General features: G+C 35.5%; 1 protein-coding gene across 1 annotated transcript in view; it reads right to left on the bottom strand.

Annotated features, from left to right (window-relative positions):
• Positions 1 to 5,453: 5,453 nt before the first annotated feature.
• LOC128549176 (uncharacterized) overlaps positions 5,454 to 24,293 on the bottom strand; it is a 32,536-nt gene continuing 13,696 nt past the window's right edge. The window contains exons 4-5 of the mRNA XM_053525669.1: positions 9,533 to 9,723; positions 5,454 to 5,471 (exon numbers count right to left, since the gene is read on the bottom strand). Coding sequence (XP_053381644.1) covers positions 5,454 to 5,471; positions 9,533 to 9,723 — 209 coding nt within the window. The remainder of the gene's footprint in view (positions 5,472 to 9,532; positions 9,724 to 24,293) is intronic.

Here is a 24,293-nt window from a genome sequence, read left to right as displayed (position 1 = left end):
GGTTGAAACCTGTCAGTACGCTGTTAACAAATTATAATCTTTAGAAATACATGTTGTTCTGGTAAGAAGTGTGTATGTAGCCTTTCATCTCGCAGGAGCTGGTATTAAAGACTTGAAGGTAGTTATTCGCCGGATATGCCTTCGTGGTCTAATGTAGTCCATATCAATACATAGTTCAATTTTCCGCCTAGTAAGGGCCATTTTTATGCCAGTATAAGCTTTATTGATGCTTGATTGGAACGAAGAATGTCTGCCGATGAATTTAAGCTACGTTATATTCTTCAAAAAGTGAGTCGAAGCTGTTTGGTAAAATGAATGTTAAAGTAAGTATGTCCTGATGTCTACCTATGAAATGTGAGCTTTTTACTTTTTTTTTAGTTTAGCGTTTTAATCGCGTATATCAGTCACGTGACCATGGCTTCACTGCGTCATGGTCAACCCAATAAGTAGTCATGTGCATCTCTTCCGATTTTTTTCTGGTTTAACATTGTAATAAAGTAGTAAAATATCTTCCCGATATTGACTTGGGATCTGAACAGACATCAAGTTTATATTTCATGACAACAATAGAGGATAGGTCAAGGTCTGTGAACTCTGAACAATGAAAACAATGGAGGGCACCCTAGACAATGGCACAGATGACGGACTCGCTTAGGCATGACTTAATCAGAAGCAGACGATGGTTTCCAAACCATGTTTATTTTATCATTTTATTCAACAGTAAATACAAAATCACAGTATATATAAATGCGCTCCCGGCGCTCCCAAACTGCGCTCATGATGTAAGAAAGATATATCAAACAAAAGGGCTATTATGGACCTACTGCTCAACAGGGTATCAGACGCTATTCTCCAAGTAATCAGATCTCCAACAGTTCAACTCCAATATTATTTATGTTTGCTATGTGTCAAGTTTCATTTCTACAAGGATTTGAAAATAATATCCTGGAATCAGACGACTACAGGCAATGCAGATCGTACAGTACCAGAATGCACTGCACCTAGAAAAATTCAACTCCAAGAATTCAAACCTCAAAAGTTCAACTCCAAGTTCCTTCTCCAAGTAATCAGATCTCAAAACAATCATTTCCAGATTATAAATTTGCACAACTTCCAAGGCTATCAATATTTGCCAGTTTTAAAGTGTTTTTTTTTTTTGTAGAACTGCTACATTGTGAGGTTTAATCGAGGATTGTTAACTCTTCTAGCAGGGTTGGCGAATAAGTGGGAAATATTCATATTTCCCAGGACTGTTCTAGAAGGGTTCAGTATTCAAATGCTATATCATGAATACAATCTATGATGTACCTCTGCATGTCGGTCTTTAGATTGCAGTATGTTATAGAGTTTCGCAAACTTACGAACAAATCTTCAGTTTGCAGCGGGTTACATCAAGCAAAATTGTTAACAACAAATAATATATATCCTTGACGTAATCAATACTACCAAATACTTAATATTCTACATGCTCACCCTATTGCACATATCTGAGTGAATGTTTTCTTGACAAATCGTTATGTATTAAATAAATAAGGCTGCTTATTAAGAATAGCCCTTGTGCCGACTTCCGCCTCGGAGCTTCAGAATATCAAAATAGTATTTTCATTGATCTAAACACCTCTTAGTGATCATAACAGAAACTTCAGGCTTTTATAATAAGGTATACTCTGAGCTGATTTCATCCATGACTAATTACCTTCATGAACTGCATGTATTGTCCACAAGCAATCAAAAGGAGCAGGAGGAGGATGTTAATTAAGAATTGCTACTACATTTTTTTGTATTACGTTAGTTGCTATATGGCTAGATGTAAATTCCTGAAAGCTTGTGAGAAATCACCCTTCAATCAAGAATATGACCGTCAAACTCTAATTAGTTTGCATTGTCCATGGCAAATGTAAGCAAAAAAAAAGTTGCATACGGCCTTTCAAGTCAAATTCCTCACCTGCCACAGGCCAGGGCCAAAATTATGAAAACTACGTAACCACATCATCAAAGGAAGATATGTGATTCAAAAAGATTTAAAAATTTACCTAAAACAGCTAATTTTGGTATCCATTATTTCACATGTAAGTTCACAATTTACTTACCAGACTTTATAGAATAAAGTAAAGAAGTCCCAAGAGTATCGTTATCTTTTCCCTTCAGTAGTGGTGTGACCTCCAACGGACCCTGAGTCATAGAAAGGAAACAAGACTTAGTATATCTAGTTAACTTATATCCTCCGCAAAATATCTAGTTTGTGAATGAAGAGACAGTATTTTGAAAGATATTCAATTTTCAGATATACACAGGTAATGTACAAATGGCCCATACAATGGTTCGTTGTTGGTTTATTGCAAAATCAAAGGAAAAACTCTGCCATTATCTATATCTGTACAATTTTTGTATTAGGTTTCCTAAATATCCATTTGCTTTGTTGGAATTTATGAAATTTAAAAGAATAAAACGACAAAAACTATAGTTTCTGATGAGATCATAATATTTGTTATATTGTATGAAGATCCATTAATGGATTACTTTGTAATATCGGAATTTATGGATTATAAAATAATTAAAGGGCAGTACATTTTGTAACTAACTCTGAAGGTAACAAAGTGATCCTGACGAAATTGCAAATGCACCACAGCCTCTACATTTGTGTAAATATTGAAGGTTCATCAACAGTTTACTTAGAAAGTAAAAAATCCTTTCCTTAACAAAGTCAAGGGAGAAACTCTGATTTTACTGTGTCAATTATAAGCCTACCAAATCAAAGGGGGTGTGTTCGTGGCCGAGTGGTCATGGTCGCTGACTTCAAATTGCTTGCCCATACCGATGTTGCTTCGAGCCACATTTTGAGCGTTGAATTCTTTATGTGAGGAAGAAGCCATCTATCCTGCTTATGGTAGGTCTGTGGTTCTACACAGGTGCCCGTCCGTGATGAAATAATGCACGGATGGGCAACTGGGGTCTTTCTCCACCTTCAAAGCTAAATCAAGGGGAAAACTCACTCTGCTTTTACTACGTTAGGGTATACTACAACATGTGAGCAATGAACATGTGCTAATGGTTTAATCATTCTTAAACACTTTTAAATTATACTCAACAACGTTCTAACTCCACACCTGGTTTTGTTTTTATATCTGTCACAACTTGACAGATTTGAATGAAATTTTTATACACAATATTTAATGATTGTTTTATTATAATAAAATATAACAATGATAATAGTCTGAAGTAAGCTCATTAAACCGTTACGGTAACAATAAGGTAACCCTTAAACCAAAAGTCACCAAAACAGCAGTACACTTTGAAATTCGAATTTGATGAAATTCAAATGATTATATACTAAATGTTCAACTCTGATATATCCGTCAATATTTGCAATAGCAGCGTGTTAATTTCATATCAGCGTTATGACTTCACTAATGACAACACGTTAATCGATTGCGTGGAATCAAGAAGTACATTTACCTCAATAATTTTGAAGTTTTCTCATCCAAACAAGTAAAGTATGTACGATTCTACAAGTAAAAACGAATATGCAAAAAAAATAATAATAAGCTTTGCATCGAAAAATATGCACTAGTGTTTTAGCGGATTAATATCGCACTGCTAATGTAGCGCAAAATCTCAACTGCAGAGCTCGTGCATATGTTTTAATACAACTCCGATTAAAGGACACATTATGTCAGCATAAGATTATATTCTATCCCTTGAAGATTATAATGGTCTCAAATTGTTTAGTCTCGCAAATGGCATTACTTACTGTATAGAGACCAGCATCAAATTGCATTCATTTTATGTCTTTTAATTTTTTGGTTACCTTATTGCAAATGACATGGCTCAACGAATATATGTAAAATTGATAGCACTGCATCTTTTATCTAACTACACTTCTCATTCAAGTCTATAAAAATTTGGCAGAGGTAAAAACACTAAAAACAGGTTGGGAGTTAAGAAGTTGTTAAGTATATAAGCATTTTCAATTTTGGACGGACGGACGCACGCACGCACGCATGGACAGACGAACAGCAGGATCGACATTGCCAGAAAAATATCCCCCGACTATGGATATTTATATTTGGGTGGAATCATTTAGATATCTTCAGTGTCATTACAGGTGAGACAACGGTAAAATGTGCATTTCGTTTGAAATGAAATAAACAAGTTTCTGAAAGTTCTCATACATATATCATGTATATAGTCTGACCCATTTTAAAATTAATCCCATTATGTTTCTCTTTAGGTGGTTTCAATATCATTGTTTGCAGAAAGAAAGAGATGTGTTTTGTATGAAACTTGAGCATCATATACATCATAACTAAATAGTAAAACTAATACAGAGTTTCAATTTTATTGACATAATTATGCCTTATGATCCGGAAAAGGACTACTGAAGTTTTTCTACCCGAAGGCTTACTAAAAAGCCAATTGTAAATAAATAAGTTAATACATTTTCAAATAGCTGAAACGCTGTTAAATACAGATAATATGTGAAATATCAGCACAAGGACATTATAATAATCATAAATGCATCAAAACGAAGATTTACAGCAGTTCTTTGAAAAAGGCGACTTTCTAAAAGCGTATCGACACACTCGCAAACGGGCTGTGCTTTTTTGCGACTTATATCTAGAAATAAACCGGAATAATTCTATAAAAATACAGATGGTCTGTCTTAAAAAGTAACCCTTTGGTTGATCAGACTGCACTTTGAAATTTGAATTGTGAACTGCAGACCAGTTTGCAGTTCGCAGTTCGAATCGCGAACTGCAAACCAGACTGCAGTTTGAAATCCAATTCCGAAGCTTTAGACTTCGAATTATGAAATGCATTCTTGTCCGCAGTTCGCAGGGCAGTGCTGATCAGACTGCACCTTGACGTTTGAATCGTAAACTGCAGACCAGTTTGCAGTTTGCGATTCGAATCGCGAACTGCAGACCAGTTTGCAGTTCGCAATTCGAATCGTGAACTGCGAACTGCGAACTGCAGACCTGTTTGCAGTTCGCAATTGGAAACGCGAACTGCGAACTGCAGACCAACTTAACTGAAATCTTATAACAGCGGCTCACATTCTGTCATATATATCTTTAGAAGTTAAAGTCATTTGCTCATTTCATATTCATAGTTTTATTGTCCGTTCTCTTTTTATAGTCAATATTTCTAATTTAACTCGCACTTCTTAAGATTACCGCCTGGGTTGAAAGGTCTTACAACACATTGTTGTCTGCTACTGTTGTAGTACCCATCGGATAAGTTTGCGCCTCCCATAGTTACTTCTCCGAAGTTCGTTTGATAAATCATTTATGAACAGTTTGTAAATCAAGTCGAAACAATTCCTTGGGGTACTGGAAAAAAGATAACCTTATTCAATCGGCAACAACGCAGTTAGAAATGCCAGTGATTCCGGTTTATCCTGTCTTTTATGATTTGTAAACACACAATTGATCCAAACAGTTTGTCATACTTCAATTCTTCTTGAATTTCTGTAAATAGATTCCCATAAGTTACAGTATGCAGAGACTGCTATGGAAGCCCTGGAGTAAGAAGTCTGGAAGTTGGAAATCAGAAATCAGAAGTCAATACGTTAGAAGTAAGAAGTGTGGAAATTGTAAGTAGGAAATGAGAAGTTTGCAAGTTTTAACTTAGAAGTCACTGTGAAGAAGTTGGAAGTCAAAAGTCGGAAGCGAGGTAGTTAGAACTTAGAAGTGGGGAAGTTGCAAGCAAGACGTTGGAAAGACGGAAGTCGGAAGTCAGAAGTCCGGAAGTTAGAAGTCAGAAGTACGAAAGTTAGAAGCTGAAAGTGAGAAGTCGAGAACTTGCAAGTGAAAAGTGCAGAATTCAGAAATTAAATATATGAAGTACAGAAGTCAAATGTCTCTCCAGGGCTTCCAAACTGGACCACAAAATCTTTGATACGCATTTTGCAGTTTTTTGGGGGGATTTATTTTCCAGTTACTCATTAAGTTGATTATTAACTTTTCAAATACTTCACTTGTGAATACATGGAAAAAAGTTATGGATCTACCATTACATGGTTGCATTCTTGCTTTTCCATTACCATTGTTGTAATTTTTGTATAAATGTATTACAGATCAAACTTGGCCCTTGAGCCATGGCCTTTTTAGAAAAGTGTCTTTTTCTACTTGAAATTTAATTTTATTTTTCTGATATTATTTCCAGTAAATAAAGGTATAAATCTGAGGGTTACCTTGTTTATTGGTATTGTGTATAGGATCAGGGAAGCATTTCTTTTAGAGGTTGGAGCTTAGGGGTCAGATTCTTACTATAGTATTCACGTGTTTTGAAGTTTAAAATAAATAATAATATGACAGAGGCATTAAAGTAGTACGGACGAAAACACGTGCAGACGACAGGCAATACCGACATTCAGGATGAGCCGCATCGTGAGAAAATCAATATGGTGTCAAAGGCATGGATCGATACCAGCAGTCTGGTCAGGATCAATGCAGTTTGCTTTCGGAACTTTAACTGTAACTGAATATGCGATATGTGCTTCGCTAATGTGCAACTCAAAAATCTAGGTAGTAAAATGCTCGTTGATGGGAAAGAAATACAAAACACAAATGTATCTCTCAACAGTTTAATGTATGATTACTTCGCCGTGAACGCAAATATATTTCTAATACAATTCTGATAACTGAAACTAACGTAGACATCTAAAACTAAAACAAGATATAAGCAATATTGCAGCTGGAATAAAGTGTCACATTGTAATTATTATTAAAATTGACAGGGGTCTGTATGTAAAATATCAAAATAAATCACCTCTTAGGCCTATTATTAAATCACAGCTGTATGAAAAGATTTGTATTGAAAAACACCGACCAGATTTCGTCTGGTGCATTGAAAACACAGTCAAAGTATACAAAATCAGGATTGTAAAAAGAGTTTATACATTATAATCACAGTTAAAGGTATGCAAAGCATTTTTTGTAATAAAACAAACTAAGATCATTACAGTTCTAGTATACAGGGGTATATTAATGTAAAATATCAAATTTTGATCACAGTGAAACTATCAGTTTAAATACACACAAAAGATTTAAAATATAAAACGTTAACAAAAGTACTCAATTGAATAATGCAGCCGAAATATTGCATATCAGTTACAAGTATAATGAGACTTGAGCATTAAAGGGTAAATAACAAGAAGATTGCACCTGAATTATTTATGACATTATATTACTCGCAGCTTAAACTTTCCCGCATTTTTGTAATGCAAAATCGTTTAATAAAACATCAACTATTTAATACCTGGTATATACTGTTTCATATTGCAGTACAAATAATTTTGTGAGGTAAAAATCATATAAAAATGAGTTATATGTAACATAATTTTGTCTGATGTTAAAAACATTACTGTTTAGAAAAAAGAAAGGAAAAGGTAAAAAGATATGTAACAACATACGTTTCATCAATATTAAATACTTTGCTTGTAGTTCTGTAATAATGAAGTAAAACACACAGTTTGCATTGATTAAGATGACGGTATAACCATTCGTGATTATATTAGCCATCCGTAAGTTTCCGGTGGTTTCCGTACAATCGGAATCGGCAATTTCCGTCTTTTGGGCCGGGCCGGGTCGGGCCGAGCCGGGTTTTATTAATAACCAAATTTAACATTAAGCATTTAGCATTTAGCATTTAGCATTCAATATATGGGATATAGCATTTGATGCATGTACCATTTAGCACTAAGTATTTGGCATTTACCATTAAGTTACTGTCATCTGGCATTAAATATTTTTCATTTAGCATATGGCAATTAGAATGACGCACCGGCCGTAAGTTTCTTTCCAACAACATGTCATTTAAATTCTGTAGACACTTATAGAATTACCCTTTATGCTACGAATCTGATAATACATGTAAGCATGCATATTGCTCTTTTGCTATGACAATAAGCATTAAGCAAATAGCATTTTGCACTAACCATTTGTTATTGACCATTTAGCATGGCGCACCGGCCTTCCATAGGTATTGACTGCTAATTGTCAAGAGCTATATGCGTAAGTGTAAGTAACAGGTGCCATTCAAGGCTACAGTTGTATCAGACTGGTCAAATTGGTGGAAATTTAGAAAAAACGTCAAAGGTTTACAACGGTGTATTTTTAACTCGTATCATGTATATCTGTAATCAACTGGCCGTTCGAAAAATGAAATTGGAGACTTTTCTCCCATCCAATAAAATTTATATTAACCGAAGTAGAGGCAGATCCCATCTTATTTGTCAGTTGCACAGTCCAACTACTAATTTTTGTTATATTACGTAATAAATATATCGATTCTCACTGGTTTGTTTGACAAGACATTCTTAGAAATAGGGCTGTTCCATATTGGGCACTGCCGTAATTTAGTGCCGCTTAGGACCTGTTCAACTTCATAAATTGACTTGACATTTGTTTAGTTATCCAAACAAAAGCAAAATCTGTTCATCATGGAATTCTGTTTCATCCTTGCTCTTCATGATGACTAATCATAATTCATCTACTCGTATTTATAGTTCATATCACAGACACTTGGGGTTCGGACCTCCGCACACCCCATTCTCCTCCGCCCCTGGATAAGTTTAGCCAATATATTTTAGCATTTTACCATGTATTGAGCATAGGTGACGATCATAAAACGCATTTTGTAACATTCCAGCGTGTTTTTAAAAAATGTATTTTTACCATCAAGACGCTCAATATAATTACAAGATATGAACCATAGCACGAACACTAGGGAAACGATAGCCATTTAAACTTTTAAATGAACCCCTACCAATGAATCACTGGTATCAATCGTCAGATCTATTACCATTCTGTCAAATGACACCGGTCCCGACCACTGTCATTTGTATTCCGACGAGAAATCAATAAATAATATAAATCAATCAATCTAAATTCTATGGAACACTTTCTTGCGAATTGATCCCTGCTTTGAACTGCGCATATCGTTGCCGGGTACCAAAATTGATACCGTTTCGACTGCATTATACCGGATTATCGCTTCAGCACGTGTTTCACGAGGTTTGTTTACATAAAGAAGTGATGATCTAGTTTAACATAGCCGTAAGTGTAACAATTTTGGTACCCAGTTTATGGCATGCGCTATACAAAGCGAGGGTCCAGCGCAAGCAAGTGTTCCCATTGTTCATGGAATGTTTCATATCTTGTAATATTGAGAGCATTGATGGTAAAAATACATTTTTTAAAAACACGCTGAAATGTTACAAAATGCGTTTTATGATCGTCACCCATGCTCAATACATGGTAAAATGCTAAAATATATTGGCTAAACTTAACCAGGGGCGGAGGAGAATGGGGCGTGTGGAGGTCCGAACCTCAAGTGTCTGTGGTTCATATTAGAAAGTTAGAATAAAAATGTGTTACGCGCCTTCATGTATATATATTAAACATATGATACCAGTCAGAGTTTACAATGGCAAAACTTGTTTGTGGTTGGCATTCTGCGTAAAACCTTTATCAAAAGATTTTGTTTCGATTTTGCAGAAACAGTTTTAATAAAAAATGCCACTTACACTTATCCAAAACTGCTCCAGATCTAGTGGTTTTGTGTTTTCAAACTTAAAGGTTGTATCGTTGTTAGTTAGCAAGAGAGCTTCGCTTAGTTGGTTAAAAAATCCTTGTGGGTCCTTTGTAGCATTTAGGTTTTTCACTTGGAATGTTACAGTATCTCCTTGAGTTTTCGTTCCATTAAATATAACAGTACCTGGAATATATACATTTTCATTATACAAAGTCATATGTATTTTAAATAATTTAAGTTATACACTCTGCAGCACCAACTAAACGATTTCAAAAAATTCAAGTTGATAATTACTCCAACCCAACACAGTTTTGACCAACTTATTTGAAGTGTTTAAACGGAAAGTTTAAAAAAAAAACACGAAAATTGACTCTAAGCTACAATAGCAGTTATTTCTGGACAATGGCATAAAAATGCTTTTAAGTTGATATAATTACACAAACGTGATTCTTTCCTTTTACACACCATTGCACCGAATTCAACTGCCTACATTTCTGTGTGCGTGTGACTGCCGAAAAAGTGCCCTCAACTCCAATCATGATAACTGCCGAAAAGAACTGACGATAAGGAAGAAGTATACCTTATCGCAAGGGTAAATTCAGGTTAAATTTTCTTAAGCCGTAGTAACTCATTGTAGATATACTTTGTGTAGTTGAATATGTGTGTATTAAAGTTAGATGTATACGTCGCGTGGTTCGTTTCCATGGTTATATTAATTTAGTTCACGATATCACCATTTTCTACTGAATTATGGAAAAATGCAGCGTAGTTATTGGTTAAACTTTATTTCAACACATCTGACATACATTAGTCTATGGCGATTTGTAATCCTGTGATTTTTTTCCTATATTTTGAAGAATTCCATTGGTAACATTTTTTCAGCAATCATTGTGGCAGCCATTTTGAATTTCAAAATGGCGGCTATATTTCAGTTAGTATGCCCTTATACATTGTATATACAATCTAGCCTTTAAATAAAGCTGTTTTTCTAATTAATAAATAGAAATTTATATTTCTAAATAGTAAAGGATTGAATTTATAAGTCTGTTTTAAGTTTTAATTCAGTATTGATTTTATATACATGAAAAATATCATTTTCAAATGAAATTATAGGTAGAAAATCGTCTTTTTTATACATCTAATTTTTAGATGGTAAAACGTGGTCATTCTTTAAAAGAAACAGTATATTTATTCAAATACATACTTAAGACATTCATCTTAAACATAGTATCAATTATTTAAAGACATTGTATTTATAAATCTTGATTGACAGGGTGTAGAAAAAAGTCCCTGCTGCAATGAATATCTATTATAGCGTAAGAAAACATAAATATGGATAGTGGTGATGAAATTAGAGTTATTATTTGATTTTCTTTCCATTTAAACATCATCATTGTAACTAGAACAGTCTTTACATATAAGAATACAGCTTTTCAAAAATTTAATACAGGAAGCCTGCTACAAGTAAAATATGACAGTGTCATAAAGTGGGATACTGTTGTAGAAGGCAACATGAACTAGCATTTAATTTTAAATTAGCAGTTTTGAATTTCTTTAAGTATGATAGTAAAATATGACTTTAATAAACTTTCTGCAGCTTTACCCAAACAAGCTTTGGTAATGGCCAAATTTCAGCATATAACCTTGTTGGTGTAACATGTGTGCATCTAAATTTGGATACAGATAATCTTATCTGTAAGAAATATGACGAATTCCATCCCACCCCTTTCCCTCACACACTCGCTGTATCAGATAACTCTTTCATTCTAACTGTAACTATTATAGTCCAAGACATCTATATGAATTAGAAATCCATTGTTGTGCTATGGAAGGTATCAGTCAAACTGTGAATAAATACATGCAGTTTAACTACAACATGATATATTTTTCACACACAGTTCTAAACATCTCAGGATCTGATGAGTTCAGTCTTAATTAATCCAATATCTTCAGACAACTGAGTATTAACAGTTGCGAAAAGGGAACTTTAGTATTACAATCACCCAATGAATGAGTCCTTAACAAACCTTGATTATTATAACATTTTTTAAAGAAAAATTGCATTTTTGAGCGTTACATGTACCTCTTAATCAAATACATGTAAACATTTGTTCAACAAAGCAAGCTTAATGGCTTGCCAACCGTATATATGGCAATGACATTGTTAGACCTTAGTAAGCTTGTTGGGGAATTAGTCTTCAAATCTACTTTCTATATTGTTTTTGCCAGTTTGGTTTTCTTGAAATGTCGACTATCTGATGAGACAGAGTTGAATATACAAAAGAAAATGCCGCAGAACAAAACTGAAGTGCCTTTACTTCCTTGGCCTCTTGTGGTATCATGAAAGGGTAAACAGCCACATCTAAAAGGTGTCTTTAGTATTGTATGAAATTCCTGAGATAAGGAAAAGTTTTACTACACATGCTGATATGTATAAATATTGTCATTTCTAGTTAAAATGACTGGCTGAGCATTACCAAGTTTTACATTGGTACTTCACTTATTCTCCCAAATTCAAAGCCATTGGTCTTCCTTTGTAATCATATTTCATTCATCTTGGTCCAGTTAATGTTTAACTTTTTCTACATTTTAAAAGGACGTTACTGACATACAAATTAAAATACCTAGTTATATGTAAATAATTTACTACACGTACATGGAAACCATTAATGCAAGAAAAGCAAGCGAAATATCGTTTTACTTATGTAGAACCTTATTTAAAAAAAATCATAACTCACTCATTGAATAACACATCACAATGTACAGAAATGTGAATGTTCTATTCAGTAATGTTTTATTTTTGACAATCTAACTGGTCATCTAGTGCAGTTTGCAAGGTACCTCTGTAGCCAAGCGGAGAAGGATGTCGGTATTAAATCACTAGACCATAGTCTCTTAGGGTTCGAGCCCTGCTTTGGTCATCATGTGAGTTATCCAACCTGCTTGCGGAAGGACAGCAGTTCAACCAGATGCCCACATATGCCCGAAATAATGTTCAGAAGGGCACATGAGTCTTCCTCAACAATTACAGATAGAAAGTTACCATTTATCCTGCACTGTGTCAATGTGATGTAAAACTTTAAACATATATAAATTATGTACAATATAAGAGTGGGCCATGAAGTTTTGCTTAATTTTAGGGTTTATGTCCCACCAAAACAATTGAAAAGTGATTTGAAAGTCAATGTTCAGCTTTGAACGGCAAAGGAAGGCATTTCAACCACTCAGTTTTGCATTGCTCTGAGACAGCCGCCATTTAGTAAAAGTATAACACCACAAAATGAACATTTGATAATAATAATTATTACCTTAAAATTCCTTCCCAGTATATCCTAATTATTTTATTCAAGTTAAAACTTTTATAATAAAGCATTGTATATCATAACTGCAGCTCCAAAATGGAGAAAAAATGGTACAGTGTGAATGTTCATTCTAAAATATCTGGATATAGTTCTCAAATTTTGTAATTATTTCCCTTTTTATTAAACCAAAAAGATAAATACTGATAATAACACACAAGATTTACCTTGACTTATTTTAAATTAATGTAATAAATGTAATCGCTTTACCGATAATTGAATAATTTCAATAATATAGGATGCCAAGAAGCAAATACACATTTTTGCTTTTTACCTCCCTTTACTCTGTCTTTATCATGTTATCGTTATGCTTTAAATTGTAAAGGTTGACTTAAAGACATACAGTATAACTGATTTAGACATATTTTGTATAAAGAAATGTATTGTGTTCATGTCATATCTGTATTTTGAAGATATTGCAAATCATTCTAAATTTATAAAATTACAAGCGAATTATCTCCCTTTAAGCACAAATTACTCCACTTTAAAAACACATTCAAGATAGAATTAAATGTTCCATTTGAACTTGATTCTAATATACTCTAGCATTTATGTAACATACAAAGTGCATACAGTACATTATAGAGAAATTTAATTGGTAAGAAAATGGAAAATAGTGTAATTTGAGTCGGCCAGTTTGAAATCAAGATGGCCGCCAAAATAATGATGATAAAAATGTTATCAATGGGTCTTGAAAGGTTGGGTATTTACACTTTCAAAAAACACAACTTCGTAAAATATAGCATGAAAAACCACAAACTCTTATTTTCGGACAATTCGGCGCAGACTACATGGTATACAGCAATAATTGCGTGAAATCAATGAATTGGACAAAAGTTATTTAAAACTTATATAAATTCCTCTCTATGTAGGAAATAATTACAATTCATCAAATACTCCATTGTCAGAAATCATGGCTAGCGATAACTAAATTTTTATATGACAACTAAGGATGGTATAACATAACTGTAATGCTATTTGTTTCAATTGAATTTTGTAAAATAAAAAGGAGTGTTGCTTGAACCAATTATATAATCACGGTACCGGGGTGCAAATCGACAGAGCAGGACCCACCTAACTAGGTAGTAAACCTTTTTGTTGCGAGAATGAAACGCTGAACATCAATGATTAGAGATTTAATCTTCTCAAAAGAAAGTCTGTCGTTGCCATTGAGAAGATTGATTACTGACAATGGACATGGAGTATTGTAGATTTTTTTCCCACGAATTGTTTGATATTTACGACACCGAAGCAGGCAGTCTTAGTGTCGCCACAGGTGCAAAAGGCGGATTCGATTAAAGATCTTCTTTGGATATCGTAATTCAAAGAACTGCACCTAAACGCATTCGAGCATGCAAAATTTGCCCCTTTCTCGTGCCGCAATTAAACAGTGGAGAAGACTTTGATAAGTTTTTGTTTAATGCTGATTTGAAAGGGTAGCTGCTTCTTTTGTCGTTTATGGTAATACATTCCAGACATTCCAGTCACGAATTTGTCTCGGCAGAAATGAAGAATTGTTAGACTATTTACACTTCTTGTGCTTCTTAGATTGTAGCCTTCGTCGTTAATTTGATCACGACTTGGGATGAGATTAGACATGTAAGAGGGAGACAGACAATAAAGTATTTTGTAGAATAAGATGAGAGTGACAGACGATGTTTTTCCTGCTCTGCGAGGGTCTCCCACTTCAAATCATGTAGTAGCTTCAGGATGTTGCATAATTTTGTTGCATTGGTTACTATACGATTTGCCTCGTTATGAACGGCCTCAATATCATTTTTCAGAGCTTCACTACAGTTGTCCCAGACAACATCTGAGTACTCGAGAAGAGGGTGAATAAATGAAAAATACATTCGTTCAAGGCTAGAGCGGTTAAGTAAAAATTTCAGCGACCTCCTTATTCAAATCCTCTGCCATGCTATGTTACAAACTGATGTCGGAAAGAAAATGCAGATCAGAACGCTTTCACTGAATAGAAAAAGAATATATTTAAAATCATAAAATTTCGAGTTAAATTTTATGTTTTATGAAACAAACCCGTCCTTATTACCTCCTAAACCCAAGTTTTCACTTCGAAGTTTAAAGAAAGTTTTATCCAAGTTACACACAAATTTTGTTTTCACTCCTGCAGACAAAGCTTCAAATAATATTATTATTATATGACTCATTTACTACACAGTAACCGCCTCGGTAGCCTAGTGGTAGAGCGTCCGCTTCGAGTGCGGGAGGTCGTGGGTTCGATCCCCGGCCGCGTCATACCAAAGACGTAAAAATGGTACTAGTAGCTTCATCGTTTGGCGCTCAGCATTAAGAGGTTAGTGCTAGGACTGGTCAGCCCGGTGTCAGTATAATGTGACTGGGTGGGGTATCATGCCACGAGTCTACGGCGTGATATTCCAGTGAGGCAGCACTATAAAGTTGGGCATTGTGCTCACTGCTACAAGTAGAAACCGTCGTTTATATGACTGAAAAATTGTTGTAAAAGACGTTAAACCCGAACACACACACACACACACGTACTACACAGAAATATTACAAAATGAACTGAAACATACAAAAACTTACCAGTTATCACTACTAGATGAGAATAAAATTGTACAAAAGCATGTAAATCAATGTATAAATTCTCATGTCGCACTTGACGACAGTCAGGTGAAGCTCCCTACTCTTTATTGGATCCCCTAACTTCACAAAACTCCATATAAAGCTCGATTCGTTGCAAATTTAACCTTATGCACTACAGAAAACATTTTCTCTACTTTTGACTTCTTGTCTCACTGCAATAAATGACCGCGTACAGAAATATTGCTCCAAGGTATATGAGAACCCTGGTGTTAATCTGTTATGGTCTATCAAGAACTCTGGAGATGTTATCAAAAAGCTAAAACACAAACACTTCAAATGTTCGAGTATAAGTACTTATGCTTTTTCTACTCTTTATTCTAATTTAGCACATACTCTTATTAAAAAAAAACTGGTAGCTTTAATTGAGAAAACATTTGCAAGAGAAAACGTTAATTTTCTGGTTTGCAATGAAACTAGAGCATTATTGTCTAACAATACATTTAAGAGATACAACCTATGGAGTTGTGATCAGGTTTGTGAAGCTCTAAGGTTTCTACTAGATAACATATTAGACCTTTCTAACGTAAACGTAAATCGGAAACGGAATACTGAATTCGTAAATATTATTTTCAAATAATGGTCTAAGGGAGATACTATTGCATTACTATTGGATGAAATTGTCTCCCCTAGACCACAAATTAGCCTAAAATTTTACGAATTCAGTATTCCGTTTCGTAATTACGTTTACGTTAGAAAGGTCTAATTATCAAATTACAGACAAGTAATTGGTATCCCGATAGGAACCAACTGCGCACCACTCATTGCTGATTTATTCTTATAGTGTTATGAACGAGATTTCATGCTTAGTTTATCCACTGAGACACAATTTAACATTATTGAAGCTGTGAATGGAACCTGAAGGTATCTTGATGATATTTTAAATATGGACAACCTATATTTTTCACCCAAAAGAGTTACAGCTTAACAAGGCTAATACTTCAGACTTAGAAGCGTCATTTTTGGATTTAAATTTAACAATTGTGAATAATAATCTAGTAATGAAAGAATATGATAAAAGGGACGATTTTAATTTTGAAATTGTCAACTTCCCCCACCTGGATGGAGATGCCCCTCGAGCAACACCATACGGTGTCTATGTTTCACAACTGATTTGTTTTGCAAGAGCTTGCTCAAAGAAATAGGATTTTAATGATAGAAATCTTCATATCACCAAGAAATTATTACAACAGAGTTACCGTTATTATCAGCTACGGAAAGCTTTCAGTAAATTTTTACTACAGATCGTCCGAACTGTTAGAAAAATACAATACTAAGTTAAACCTAAAACACTTTTAAAACTTGTACTTACACACCCGGAATACTATGGAGATGTAGTTTATAAAATTCGGAAAATTAAACATAGTCCTTATTTTAATCAGATATTTGTAAAATTTGTTAAAAAGTTTATCAAAAGCGGATACGATGCAAAAATCGTGAAGCACAGTGCATGTTTAGTGATTGGCCCCTCTACAGTTAATCGCTACGCTTTCCTATTTGGTGGTGCGGTGACTAATAAAGTGTAAAAAAAAAATCTGAAAAGTAGATCCCTCGGAAGCACCGAGAACAAGGCAAACAGTGAAAATTGCAGACTCGGTTTGACTGAGTCTGTTCATGAGCAGTAATGGAAAATGCAACACTGCCCACGCCCCCCTAGCACCGGCTTAAGCAGTATTCAATCTTCAAATCTAAATGAGTTGAAATCAATGCTCCCGAAGGACCAGAAAATATAACAACACTGAGATGAAGTCGGGGCGACTTTTTATGGCCGCCACACAGCACTTAACACCCGCTGTTGTAAAGTAAATAAAATCTGAAAAGTAGATCCCTCGGAAGCACCTAGAACAGACTCCATGATGCTTTTCTCCTAAATCCTACATACAAAGGACGGAGGGAGTTGAATTTAGTCTTGCAGCTTTCTTAGTCGAGCCCTTAAAAGTAAGGCTCTTGGTGCTCTGACTTCAGACAAGTTGTTGAGTACATCGGTGTAATTATACCTTAGATTACCTTATTTTTATGTTTTACTTATTAATTAATCTGGTATTTTTTCGCTAATAATAGAGCCTTTCCCAGCGGGGATTTTATTTACATTGTGTTGTCTAACTAGTTGAAAATAAGGTAAATGCGAGGTTGGCATGCCCTATACGCGTTTAATCCCCCTGTTTCCTTTATATAGGTCACTGACTGTTCCAAGGCGGTGCCCCTGTTTTCAACTGGTTTTCTGTCTGTCTTGTATTTTCTGTTGCGTATGTTGTCTTGTTGGTTGTAAGCGTTATTTTTCCTCCTTCTCCTTACTCCCCCTTTCGCCCCCTCCTTTCCCCTTGCATTTGCGCTCCCGCGTATTTTGGCGTTCCCTCCCGCTTTACTAGGAGTTGGTTTTCGTGCCCTCTCTATTTTGGCTGCCGGGGTCCTGGGGCGGTGCACGATTGTTTTTTCCTGCTTGTCAGTGTGCGTTTGTGTGCGTGTGTCTCTAAAGCGGTGCCCTGCAGTGTTCTTGTATCTTACTTGTCTGTTTTTCTATGTTAGTAAGTTTGATGTGGTTGTGTGTTTATCTTCCCCCTCTATCTTATTTGGCATAAATTTATATGTACTTGTTAGCTTTTTGAAGCAACCCGTTTGTAATATTTTTCCGTTACAGTTTCTTTTTGTTGTGGGCCTACTTTGCAATGCGTGGCTTTGTTTTTAGTGCTCAGTGCTTCCAAGAAATCTACCCTTACCTATTATCTTTTTAAGTATATTGGAAATATGGGATGACCACTTCAAGTCGATTGGGAAAGTCAGTACGAGATATTTATGACTAGTTACTTCTTTGATTGCTGCGTTGTTCATAAATAACATTGGATGGTGTGGTTTGGAAAGTTTACGTAAGAAGACCATGGATTCGGTCTTTGAGATGGATTGAAAGATACTAACCAGGACTCAGACCAAGAATGAATACTTTGGAGATCTGAGTTTAAAGCAGTTGATGCATGATTGGGATTTTCAACTAGCATGTAGAGACTCAGCAAAAAGACGAATGTCGTTGATAGAGGTCAGAAACAGAAGAGGTCCTTGTATGGACTCTTGAGAGACGCCTGCATTAATCTGGGACCAGCTAGAAGATGCATTTGCATAGACGACACGTTGTTTGCTTGACGACAGATAGGAAGAAATCCACTGAATAAGTGAACCATTTATACCCAGTGAAGACAGTTTCTGTAGTAGACTACGATGCCACACCCGGTCAAAGGCTTTAGAAATATCGCAGAATACTGCACGCACTTCCTTTCCTTCATCAAGGGTCCGGCAAATATCATTGTAAATAGATGCAAGTTGGATGACGGTGGAGTCGCCCTTAATAAAACAAAATTGAAAAGTCGTGAGGAGGTTATTGTTGACAATTTTTTTTTGTTGGATTTAACGTCGCACCGACACATGATAGGTCATATGGCGACTTTCCAGCTTTAATGGTGGAGGAAGACCCCAGGTGCCCCTCCGTGCATTATTTCATCAAGAGCGGGCACCTGGGTAGAACCACCGACCTTCCGTAAGCCAGCTGGATGGCTGTTGACAAAGTAGTTGTAAAGATATTTATGAACACAGCGCTCCATGATCTTGCTTGATGGATCTGACTTTTTGAATAATGGTGTGACATTTCCAAGTTTCCAAGGATGTGGAAAGTAAGACTCCATCAATAGTTTGTTAAAGAATTTAGAAAGTGATTCGGATAGTGCTGTTGCGCCTTCGCGGAAAAGTTTTGGACTGACAAGGTCTGAACTACTGGCTTTAGATGGGTCTATAAGAGTAAGAGCAACTTTTACATCCTGGGGAGTGACAGTAATATTAGAAAAAGATGAATCGATTAACATTCGGCTAGGTGGTAAGGGGCAATCTTGGTTGTCAATGGTAGACTGTGAGCAGAAGTACTGGTTGAAGAGCTACTTTTTCTTGGTCTATTGACGCTTCCATGTTGCTTTCGTAAAAGGTTGGGATAGTTTGGGATGTTTGTTTGTGTGTAAGTTGTTTTGCTGTTTTGAACCAAAACTTAGCTGAAATATTGGATGTTTAACCTTTTCAGTTAATTTATTTTGATAGTCTAATTTTGCGTTGTGTATCTGATTAGTCACCTCGTTACGTACGTGCCTAAATTTAGCCCACGATTCAACTGTGTTGGACTTTTTTGCTTTTTTATATATCTTATTGCGTTTTCTAATGAGATTACGTAATTTTGTGTTTAGCCATGGAATGTTATTTAGTCAGACGGTTACTACTTTATTTGGTATAGTTTCTGATGCAGCTGATAAGATACTCTCGGTTATGTCTTGAGTAACTTTTTCAAGGTCATAACTGTCCATCTGAGTCCCCAACTAGTTGCTTGGAGCTTGGCTCTGTATTCGTCGTAGTTACCTCTGTCATACAGCCAAATCTTGCGGTTAAATGAGATGTGTTTAGGTTTGTCTAGTTTTAGAACAACAACAATTGGACAGTGAAAACGAGTGAGGCTTGGCTGAAAGGGTCAGCAACTAAGGAAACTTTTACAAAGTAATACAATACTTAATGATTTGTAAGGAAAAAAACCAAAGACAAATATCAAACAGGGAAGCCTGATGTTTGACATAATATATACCAAATTGCGTGCGTACTAACGTAGAACGTGTCATACAGATATAACAGCCAAAGATATATAACCAGTAGGTTATTACGATAACTTTACAAAAATAGATGTACGTTTTTGAATATTATGTCTGCATATTCATGATTAACAGATTTGTTGTGTAGCCCCTGAGTGTGTCTAAAATAGTATTCTAGATCTTATAAATAGAAAAACCAACACGTCGGACACTTCTAATTAATAAAATCAAGCGAAAACCAATATAAGAATACCACGTTGAGTTCGCAGATCAGTCACTGGTATCAATAAACAGTATTTTATCATCTAAATAAATATTTATTGCGAACTGAACAGCATAGTTGCTCCGCAAATATCAACATGTTCATGTACTCCTGTTACAATTTCGAAACTAATTGCAAATCATGCCGACGTAAAAGTTCATACAGTCATGTAAAACACCGGCATCAGTACCTATCAGAAGTTCCTATATTCTTAACTATAATTTTAAGACATTATGTTGACTAAAAGTGCATTTGTCGTCTATGTAGAACACAATGTAGACTAATATAAAACTTGCTGCCGTATACAACGCACTGCAATGATTGTTCAATTTTACTCTTACATTAAAGTAATTAATAAATATATCCTTTGAAAAAGATAAAATAAGGCAGCCTAGGTTTTATACTAGATTTAAATAACCTCTTGACTTTAAATGGCTCAAAAGCTACTTCTAACTGACGAACTAGTATGAAGTATTGCAACAACGTGTTCGTGTAATCAAAAATAGTACTAGATTTGATAAAAGCAATTTCAAAATTGGACAAGTCTTTCTCAACTTCAGTTTGCACGAAATCAACCTATATACTAGAAAATTAGTACACATATTTATTCACGTACTGATTTTGTAAGGCAAGGTTATTCATTAAGTGTATGACAAGTTAGTAATCGACAGGTTTTGTACAGAACGCATATGTACTCTTCAACATCAAATACAAAACAATGAAATATTTAGTGCATTTCTGAGCGTGATAGTAATATTAGTAATATATCAATTCTAATTAATTATAAATAATGTATGCCGGTTTTTACAAGGTAATCGTCCATGGAAAACAACATGAGTTTACGTTGTCCTGTCACCAACAAGTGTGAATAGATTTTCAATGAAAACGTTAAAAACAAAGAAAAATATCAAACAGGGAATGCCATGCACCAAAAGCGCAGCCTCCTCAAAACGAACCCCCCAGCACGCAAAAGCGTGCACCACACACACACACACACTCAAAGCTTACACATCAGGACAAAACGAACAACACACACACACACACTCAAAGCCAACACATAAGGACAAAACAAATGAAGCCACATTCACTGTCAAAACTACAAGATATACTATGCGAATAAAATAACGCCTACGTAATTTAGTCAGTAATACCATGCTTCAGTTTGAAGGTGTCAAGGTCTTTTTTGCTTCCGGTATGGTGATCACCAGGTCTGATATCCAGAAACTATTGACACGTCCGTTTTTAAGTAGGCCCCGTGCTAGGAAGTGTAGATCATTGCGCGTATGTGTCAGATCCTCATTGAGATACACGCCAGCATACCCTGCGTCTTTAAGTTTGGGTTTAAGCTTCAGAAGCTTGTTCCGCGCGCGGTAACTGGCAAATCTGATGATAATGTCCCGAGGTTTGCGGGCAAGCGGTCAAGTGGCGAATATCTCTGTAGACGACTTTGGCTTACCGAACATGTGCGACCTGTCTATTTCATCTAGAATCAGGTCTGAGCCTATCGCCTTTACAATGTCGATGATTTTCTGGTCCGCGGATTCATCATCTGATTCGTTGATGCCAGAGGGCCGGAGATTGTTGCGGCGACTATATTGTTCAGCCTTATCTTGTCGGTCATTGACCTGATCAAGTGTTGTTTCCAAAGTCTGTACCTTGGCTTTCAGTTGTATGTTTTCAGTTTCTAAAGATTCTATTTTGTGACGAAGGTCATGGGGTACACCACCGACAAGACTGGAGAGCTAAGATTCAAATGAACCCTTTAAAATGTCACTTATCTTGACTGTCTCGTCTTGCAGACTAAGATCCATGACGTTTTCTGTGGTATCGGATCCCTCCATATCTGAGGCGTGAAAGATAGTGCCCTTGCTTTCTAAAGATCATCCGGATTGTAAGGAGATGATAATTGTCTTTTATTACTTTCGGCGGTGTTTCAACAGTCTCGATTAGTGAGTTATTCATGTCACGCTACTTCTTTCGCTTAGTATACTCTAAATTTTTAGCGCTGTTGGTAGGTCATTGATTTTCTATTGCATAATATTGAAATAGGAATTAGGTACAACGCTGATCACCAAATGAATGCATGACACAGGTGAAATTATAGGTGTATTTCCTGTAACAGGAAATAATGTCAATAAATGTTCACCTTTGCATTTCTATAGTCCAGAAGTCCAATAGTACACCTAACACAAACACATGTACATTTGTATATATATCACTTTCGTATCACTTCTTACTTGCAGTATTCACTGATAATTTTGCAAAACAGAAGTCCGGAAAAACAGAGATACTACTCCGCCATGATACCGGATGTGTAGTTTTTAGTATGTAAGTACAAATGATCAAAGAAAACGGAAAAAAATGGTTATTACAAATTTAATTATAATTAATCTTGCACCCGACTGTTTCCATATAAAAATCAGTTACCAATATCCATTTTCTTACGTTCCGTATGATATTTCTATATGTGGCTAAAAACCGAAAAATGTTGGTCTTTATTTAAAACGGAAAACTCACGAAATATTTTTCGGCAAATACTGGCTGTTTAAAGTTAGATTAAACAAGAGCTCGTCGAAAACGAAATGCCCCCCTTGATGCAGTTAGTAATTGCACAAGGAACAGAAATTATATGCTCAGTGTAAACAAAAGTACTATCATTCTGGTTTAATCTGACCTTGACCTTTAACCTATTAACCTAACAAGAGATTACAGATTGATCTTGGCGCCATCCACTGAGCCATTTTTGAATGTTCCAAATTTCAAGACTAGCTCAAGGTCAAAATCAAGGTCAAATTTCATTTAGGTACAAAACAATGTGTATGTGGTCCAAATTTGAAAGCGGTGGCTTGAGAAATGTGAAAGCAGGTCACTAGATCAATTTCAAGGTAAAGTTCATTTCGGTAAACAGAACTATGCATGTGCTTCAAGTTTGGAGGCTGTAGCTTGAGAAATGTGATAGCAGGTAATAGATAAAAATCAATGTAAAATTTCAATTCAGAACACAAAAATATGCAAGCAGTCCAAATTTGAAGCCTGTACCTTCAAAAATGTGAAAGTAGGTCATTAGGTCAATCTTAAGATCAAAGTTCATTTCAGTACACAAAACTATGCATGTGGTTCAAATTTGAAGGTAGCTTGAGAAATGTGAAAGTAGGTCACTAGGTCAAAATCAAGGTCAAATTTTATTTCGGAACATAAAACTATGCAAGTGGTCCAAATTTGAAGCCTGTACCTTCAGAAATGTGAAAGTAGGTCACTAGGTCAATCTCAAGATCAAAGTTCATTTCAGTACACAAAAGTACGTTTGTGGTTCAAATTTGAAGGCTGTAGCTTGAGAAATGTGAAACTAGGTCACTAGGTCAAAATCAAGGTCAAATTTTATTTTGGAACAAAAAAGGTCAATAACAAGGTCAAAGTTTTTTTCAGTACACAAACCTATGCATGTGGTCCAAATTTGAAACCTGTACCTTCAAAAATGTGAAAGTAGGTCACTAGGTCAATAACAAGGTCAAAGTTTTTTTCAGTACACAAACCTATGCATGTGGTCCAAATTTGAAGGCTGTAGGTACAGAAATGTGAAAGTAGGTCACTAGGTCAAGATCAAGGTCAACTCATGTCAAGGTTAATCTTGCCACTCAAAACTATACATGTGGTCCAAATTTGAATGATGTAAGTTATGGACATGAAGATTCTAAGTTTTTCCCTATATAAGTCTATATGAACCATTTGACCCCTGAGGCAGGGCCATATTTGACCCGAGAGGAATAACTTGAACAAACTTGGTAGAGAACCACTAAATGACGCTACATTACAAAATACCAAAGCCATAGACTTTGCGGTTTGGACAAGAAGATTTTCGAAGTTTTTCCCTATAGACGTATATGTAAACCATGTGACCCC

This window comes from Mercenaria mercenaria, chromosome 2 (genome assembly GCF_021730395.1).
Source record: "Mercenaria mercenaria strain notata chromosome 2, MADL_Memer_1, whole genome shotgun sequence".
NCBI classification, from domain to species: domain Eukaryota; kingdom Metazoa; phylum Mollusca; class Bivalvia; order Venerida; family Veneridae; genus Mercenaria; species Mercenaria mercenaria.
The sequence above is the reverse complement of the archived record's forward strand: the minus strand, read 5'-3'. Positions and strand labels throughout refer to the sequence as shown.